Source organism: Rhinopithecus bieti, unplaced genomic scaffold, assembly GCF_001698545.2.
Source record: "Rhinopithecus bieti isolate Rb0 unplaced genomic scaffold, ASM169854v2 scaffold_29990, whole genome shotgun sequence".
Classification (NCBI taxonomy): Eukaryota; Metazoa; Chordata; class Mammalia; order Primates; family Cercopithecidae; genus Rhinopithecus; species Rhinopithecus bieti.
In genome coordinates this window covers 257,462-265,289 of record NW_016812921.1, presented here as the reverse complement: position 1 = coordinate 265,289, position 7,828 = coordinate 257,462, and the positions used below count along the sequence as shown (strand labels likewise).

The 7,828-nt window shown below is 50.6% G+C and overlaps 1 protein-coding gene across 4 annotated transcripts in view; it reads left to right on the top strand.

Annotated features, from left to right (window-relative positions):
• Positions 1-7,271: 7,271 nt before the first annotated feature.
• The window catches only part of DIP2A (DIP2 acetate--CoA ligase A), a 107,199-nt gene continuing 106,642 nt past the window's right edge, over positions 7,272-7,828 (top strand). For all 4 annotated transcript variants that reach the window (XR_001880509.1, XM_017847293.1, XM_017847294.1 and 1 more), the window contains exon 1: positions 7,272-7,625. Coding sequence is in view for 3 of the 4 variants with exons in the window: in XM_017847293.1 (XP_017702782.1) it covers positions 7,535-7,625 (91 nt within the window). In the remaining variant the exon portion in view is untranslated. The remainder of the gene's footprint in view (positions 7,626-7,828) is intronic.

The window sequence follows — 7,828 nt, the reverse complement described above, 5'->3', positions numbered from 1 at the left end:
GAGGGTACAGCTGGTGATCCATCTTATGTGGAAAGGAAGGTGTCTGAATTTACTGATCCGCAAGCATTCCTGTGCAGTTACTGACTGTCCAGCTAGTCAATAACAGAAAGAGATCGCCAAGAACGGTTTCAAGAAGTCTTCAGTGCCAGGCTCAGTGGCTCATGCCTTTGGGAGGCTGTGCCTTTAGCATGTTGTCCCAGCGCTCTGCCAGGCAGGGGTGCCCATGGACACTACACTTCCTTGGCTATAAAGTGAATCTCATTTGAAATGTTACGTCATTGTGTCAGTGAAACAAACACTCATTAAGCCTTGCTGGCTGACACTTGTGAGTAGGAAAAGACAAGCCTTGTATCTGGAATATGAGACTATTCTTGTGAAACGTGACCACCAGCCCCTCCAGGATGGGAGAGTTCCAATACAGTAAACTCTCCTTATAAAATGGGATTCTGTCTGAAGACCTCTATAAACCTGGATGTTTGTGCTCCTTGATGAAGTGACCCACAATGGGAGTTTAGCATTGGTCTCTTTTGCTGGCAGGTTAGATATTCAGGGGCAGCGAGATATTAACCAAAGCTGGGTAGGTCGGCTTTGGTTAGAGAACCCATGCTGTTAAGACCCATGAACAGCCTCCAACTCCATCACCCTGGCTACCTTGTCCATGTGCCCATCATGCCAGTACTGCAGTGGCCAATAAGAGATGCTGTCCAGTATCGACTGGCTGAGTCAACTGTCTACTTGGTTGCATAACGCTTCTTTCATGCTCTCTGGTGGACATTAACATTGTATACAAAGAACATCATACTTCGTGCCTATTCCAACCACATAAATTGACCACACACCTCCTTATCTCCAACTTCCAATTGTTGTCTTTCCAGGCCCTCTAGCACTGCCCATGACCCCATGTATCTTCTCACCTTGGGCCACTTCTTCCACAGACAAGTGGATGACCAGGAGTTCTGCCTGAAATGCTGCCTACTGAGAGGCTACGCCCTTATCACCATTTTTCAAGGTCACTCCTGAGGAGGCTGTAATGTGGCTGCTATTTTCATTCTGAACTCATACTGAGCCAACCCATTTATACACCATGCTCACAATTTTTACTCCTGACAACTGGTTGTAAGGGCCCCCTCACACAGTCACAGGTGTGAAATGACATTGTGGCTGACACAACAGTTCTGGAAGTCATGTGCATCTGTGCTCTACAGCTCATTTGGTAACCTCTGCACATTCTCATGCTCAATCTTGAACATACTACTTCCATACTATGAGGGACTGTTGCTGGTCCCAACTGATGTTATGACTGTGTAGTTTAACACGTAACAGGCAGTTCTGGCTGCATGGTCATCTGGTGGCTTATGGTCAGGTGTTCCATCTCTATCAGAGCCAAGTAGCACACCAGAAGATAGATCTACATCCCCCTGCCCCCCAGACACACAGACTTCTCTGCTCCAGGTGGCATGACAGAACCTCAGAGTTCTGCATTGTGAATTTCCCACTGGGCATGTCAGAAACTCTACATTGCATCATTCTGCACCATTAATAATGCCAGAACCATACCTGTTAAGAGTATATGGCCCAGGCAATAGCATTACTTCATCACAACCCAGAGCTACTGTACAGACTTTTCCAGTCCTGGGCTGTTTCCAAAACTGGCAATCTCCCAATTCCACTAGTATTTGGACCAGAGCAGTATTCCCAGGTGTGGGTACGCTGCCTCCAGAACCTAAGGCAAGAACTAGCTCAAGAACCAACAGTGTCTTGCTTTCTCAATGGCAGGAGGTGCAAGAAGCAATAATTCATTACCTTTTGGAAAGGATGCCCTAGAGCACCCCTGACCACTGGAGCCCTAAAAATGTTAGAATGCAGCAGGCTCCTAGATTCCTGTAGGGTTTATATGCCACTTTCTGGAGCAGCTGTCTCCAGGATCTTCTGCACTTCTCATCTGGCTCATCAACATGTCACTGATGTAAAGGAACAATGTAATATTCTACAGGATGTCTAGGTGGTCCAGATCTCTTTGGATTATGACAGAAAACAAGAGAAGTAACATAACCTTCAGGCAAAACTGTATTTTAATTCCATGTAAATGCAAAATGTTTTTGATCCCTGACAGGTACAGAAAAGAACAAATCCACCTAGTCAACACCTACCTACCATATCTGGCAGAGAGGCTAATTGGGATACTTTTTTTTGGTTTTTAGATAGAGTCTCACACTGTCACCTGGGCTGGAGTGCAATGGCATGATCTCGGCTCATTGCAACCTCCACCTCCCAGGTTCACAGGATTCTCCTGCCTCAGCTTCCCCAGTAGCTGGGATTACAGGCGCACACCACCACACCCAGCTAATTTTTCGTATTTTTGGTAGAGACAGGGTTTCACTATGTTGGCCTGACTGAAGTCCTGACCTCATGATCTGCCCACCTTGGCCTTCCAAAGTGCTGGGATTTCAGGCCTGAGCCACTGCGCCAGTCAGGGATACTTCTTAGATGAGTTTGTAGCAGTGTACCCAAAACAACTACTGGTTGACAGCAAACAGCGTAGGCTGTCATTCTCCAGGATCCTTGTGATTTCTGCAGGGGTCACGCCGGTAAATTAAACAAAAATGCTGGTAACCACCACTTGCATCACCTGAATCCTTAAAAGTGGCACTTATCTCTGCCATTCCCGCTCTGGGACAATTGTTTTATAATCGTGGTAGGGGATGGGACAGTTTCCAGTTTGTTTGGCTTTTTCCATTTTGTTATCTAACTCTATAGGTCAGGGACCTGGAGTGAGCATTAACTGCCAAGTATGTCAATGTCAATTATTCACTGGAAGGCTAAGAAAATGATCACTACGTCAGTCCACTAGGTCTATGGGTCCGCTGTAAGCTGGACCTTTAGCAGGACTCCATCAATTACCTGGCCACCACATGCAGCCACTCTAACAGAAGGGGATGATGTTCTAGGTGTCTCGACATCAATTTAGACCCTGTGTCCACAAGTCTTCCAAATGTTTGGCTAATCACTTTTCTCCAGGATGTAGTTATCAAAAGAAATTGCTATCAGATCCTTTGGAAAAGTACCTGGGGATTCACTTCTGTGTATACTTGTATAGTTATAAGTCCTTCTTCTTGGTTATTTGGCCACCTCTCAAGTAATGTTTCCATTTCTGAAAACTGGCTCAGTTCCAGAAACTGAGCATGGAATCCTGATTTTTTAAAACTGAAACAAGCATCTTGATTTTTTTATTTTCTTCAATTGAGACAGAGTTTTGCTGCATTGCCCGGGCTGGAATGCAGTGGCGCAACCACAGCTCACTGTAACCTTGAACTCCTGGGCTCAAGTGATCCTCCCACCTCAGCTTCCCAAAATGCTGAGATTACAGGCACAGGCCACCGTGCCTGGAGTGATTTTTTTTTTTTTTTTTTTTTTTTTTTTTTTGGCAGCTGAGTAGTACCCTTCTTAGCTGCCCATCTATTTTGCCTCCAGGGATGCCATGTTTATTAATCAGTTCTATAACCATGCAAGTGAGGCCCCCTTGGCTGCCGCTCAGACCCTGCTGGCTACTATAATTGCAATCCTCTGACTTCTATCAGCTAAGCGTTGCCTTTGGCTTCTTGCGTTTTTTTTTTTTTTTTTTTTTGGTCCCCATTATGTCCCAGAATGGCCTCTTTTGTCTTAGGATCCCATCATCCCCAATACTATCACCCAGCCAAGTTCTGGAACAGCCTTTCTATTGTCATTCTCGCCTACAGAGATGAGCCATCACCGAATATTTTAGTGACATCAGTGCCCCTTTCATCATCATATGTCTAATGATCTTTATAAATGATGTGTTATTTACACCTTCATGTGGAAAACGATCATCTGGAATGTCTTCTAGACGCACGGAGTATATAAATTTCAGCATGCCACACTCCTTAACCTTTTACTGCCTTCCACCACTGTCTGCCATAGCAATTTTGCCGTTTCAGTTTTGCTTACCATGGCCCATGGTTTTTTCCAAGTGTGGTGTTTTAAAAATATATTGGCAAATTTTTTGATATTCTTCCCTTTAGAAGTTGAAGCCTAATTCCTCTCCCTTTGAATATGGGTGATTTAGTGACTCATTTCTTCCAAATAGGAAGTAGCCGCAGTGATGGTATGTAACTTCTGAGCGTGGTTCACAAAAAGGATACAGCTTTCTTTTGTCCTTTGTCTTTAAATTGCCCTTGGAATCCAGCCATCATATTGTGAGGAAGCCTCGGCCACAGGGACTGGCCACGTAGGGGTGCGCTGGCTGACATCCCAATCTGGGCTGCAGCCAATCTCCAGTATCAGCTGTCAGACATTCGAGCAGATGAACCTTCACTCACTCCAACCTCTAGCCTCTGAGCTGCTCCAGCCGAGGCCTCAGACACTGTGAATAGAGACAACCAATCCCCACTACGTCTGACCCACAGTAACCTAGAGATAAGAAATGATTCTTGTTTTAAGCCACTAAGTGTGGAGTAATTTGTTAGGTAGCAATAGCTATACCACCATTCTAGGAGCCATCCTTGCAGGAAGTCTGCAGCCAGTCTTTGCCAAGGTGTTAAATCACGTATTTCAATAAACACATCTAGGCAAGTTTACATTCCAGCTCCCTTCATCAAGCACCCTCATAATCCAGCCCCACACTTTCCCAGCTCCTGTCAGTACATGTTGGCTGGGTGGTACAGCTTGTTATGGGCTGAAGTGTGTCCCCCTCAAAAGATGCTGAAGCCCCCTAACCCCTGGTAAATCTGAATGTGACATTATTTGGAAATGGGTCTTTGCAGACAAGCTAAGATGAGCTCATTGGGGGGGCCCTAATCAGTATGACTGGTGTCCTTCTAAAAAGAGATCCATGTCTAATGACCTTTGTCAATGATGTGTTATTTATGCCTTCATTTGGAGACATACACACACAAGATCACCATGTGAATATAAAGGCAGGACTGGGGCAATGCCTCTATAAGCCAAGGAACACCAAAGACTGCCAGCAAACCACCAGAAGCTAGGAGAGAAGTATGAGACAGATTCTTCCTCCCAGCCCCAGAAGGAACCAACCCTGTGAACACTTTGATCTCAGACTCTAGCCTCCATAACTCGGAGACTGCCTAGTTTGTCTGCTGGTTTGTTACTGAAGCCCCAGCAAACTAATAACACAGTTCTTTTGAGGGGGAGGGAGCTATAGTCTCTTTTCTATCTCATTGTTTCCAGCTGAATAATGCAAAAGAAACAACCATAAGTCTATATCTACTGTGCAGTAAGTAGGAGGAGGAGTGCCAGGTTAGTAGGAGAGGTGAGCCACCCCAGCGGGCTTCAGGTTCAAGGCAGACCAGGTGTGATGGCTTACTGGAGCCTAGGACTTTGAGACAAGCCTGGGCAACATAGCAAGACCTTGCCTCTACAAATAATAAAAAACGTATCCGGGCGTGGTGACACGCGCCTGTAGTCCCAGTTACTTAGTAGGCTAAGGTGGGAGGATCGTTTGAGCCCAGGAAGTTGAGGCTACAGTGAGCCATGATCTAGCAACTGCACTCCAGTCGGGGCAACAGAGTGAGACACTGTCTACAAAAAAAAGGTTTAAGGCAGTTTGGGGAGTCAAAATCTTTGAAGGCATCTACACGGGTATCTCCAACCCATGTATGACGGGCTTTTCTTTATTTTTTTTAAAGACAGGGCCTCACTCCTGTTGCCCAGACTGGAGTGCAGTGGTGCAATCACAGCTCACTACAGCCCTGACTTCCAGGGCTCAGGTGATCCACCCACCTTCGCCTCCCAAGTAGATGGGACCACAGCTGTGGCCACCATGCCCAGCTAATTTTTCGTGTTTTCAGTAGAGACGGGGTTTTGTCACGTTGCCCAAGCTGGTCTTGAACTCCTGGACTCAAGCAATCTTCCCGCTTTGGCCTCCCAAAATGCTGGGATTACAGGTGTGAGCCACTGTGCCCGGCCTCATCTTTTCTGAGCAGGGCTCCAAACTTAGTGGAAGAGTATTGCCTTGTTTGGGTGTTCTCCTGTTTTTGGAGCTCAGTCAAACAGGGATGTTAATTCCTGGGCCTGGTTCTTGTCTTTGTCCTGCTGCAGTAAATGATGCTTCTCTGTATGCAACCGGACAGACTCACTGACTTACAACTGTATGTTGCTTGCCTTCAGCTGACCACTACTCTTAAGAGACTCGGTGGCACTAAGCAAGAGCTATTCAATCCCTTTTTCCATCTTTTTATCTACCACGTTCAGCATATATGAAATGTCTGATACTTCACCCACTCGTGGATATTCCATTTCACTACTTCACCCTCCTACTTCACTGCTGGTGAGTGATGCAGCCTCGAATCCCATCTTCTCACCAGCTTTAATGTTGCAGAATGGTTTCTCCAGAAGCAGATGCTGCGACGGGGTGTGCGGTACGAGGATGTTGACATGGTATCAACACCTGTGAGAGGAAGGGGAAGGAAGCAGGACTGGACGGAGGAGGAAGGGTATGCAGGTCCCGCAAAGCTTTGGCCAGCCTCGTGCGGAGCTCTGGAACAAGAACTGCTGACGTTCGCAGACTCGGACACTCCTGCCTCACTCAGTAACAGGCGGGCGGCATCGGGGCACCGCCACGGCCACGCGCGCACCGTCAGACACACCCCCACACATTCGGGGAGCAGGGCCTTCAGGACGCGGCGGGGCCCTCTCAGTCTAGCTCCGCCAGGCCCCTCGTCCGTCCTCCCGCCCTCCAAGGTCACCTCGCGGTCCGACATGGCTGTTGGGGCTCCTTCGGGGCCAGCGACGTGTACTTCTAGGGCTATTTTTTAAAACAAAGCGTGAACACAGGTTAAGGCACGAAGAAGGTGCCTCGCCGCCACCACGGACCGCGCGGCGTTTGCGGTCAACACAGCCAGAAAGCGAACACAGCGGTCAACGCGGAAGCGCCACGCCGCGCGCACCGGGAGGAACCCCGGGAGGGGCGGGTCGGGGGGAGGGCCGCGCGCGGGGCCGCCAGCGGCGCCTGGGGTGTCAGCGCCAACGCCCACGGGCTGGTCATCCCCACGCAGGCGCCTCTGGCCGCAACTCGACGGCCTGGCCCCGTCAGGCCAGCTACCCTCAAGCCGGCCCAGCGCAGAGCCTGTCGGGAGCGGCGCTCTCCCGCCTCTCCCAATGGGAGCCCGGAGCGGCATCGACGCGTCTTCGGGCCAATGGAAGCGAGGCTCTGGTGTTGCTGGGCGGGGCCGGGAGGGCAGCCCAAGCCCGAGACCCACTGCGCACGCGCGCTCGCTACCCGCCCTTCCCGCCGCGCACGCGCTCCCGCGTAGGGCCGGCCGGGCGCTCAGGGGCGCTCAGGGACGCGCGGGGCGGCGGCGGCGCGGAGGAGCCATCCGCGCTCGTGCCCGGGCGGGTGCGTTGCCGCTCTGGCCGCGCCCCTGCCCCGCCGCCTCCCGCTCCTTGCTTGGCGGATCTAGGTTGTTGGCCTGAGGGGAGCGACGTAGCCGCGGTTTGCGCTGCAGCCGCCAGGCCCGGTCCCGTTCCAGCATCTGCCCGGACGCTAGCCGGCCTGGCCATGGCTGACCGCGGGTGCCCGCTGGAGGCGGCGCCGCTGCCTGCAGAGGTGCGGGAGAGCCTGGCTGAGCTGGAGCTGGAGCTGTCTGAAGGTGAGCCGGATCCCGCCCTCAACCCCCGCGACCCGCCCTCACCTGGGACCCCCGTGCAGCCCCTCGCTCCGGGACCCCGCCCTTCACCCCTGGACCCCACGCGGCCTCTAGCCCCTGGAACCCCTGCCCCTCAACGGAACCCCGGTTCCTGGATCCCGGGACCCCACCCCTCGCCCCGGAGACACCGTTCCTCAACCCCGGGA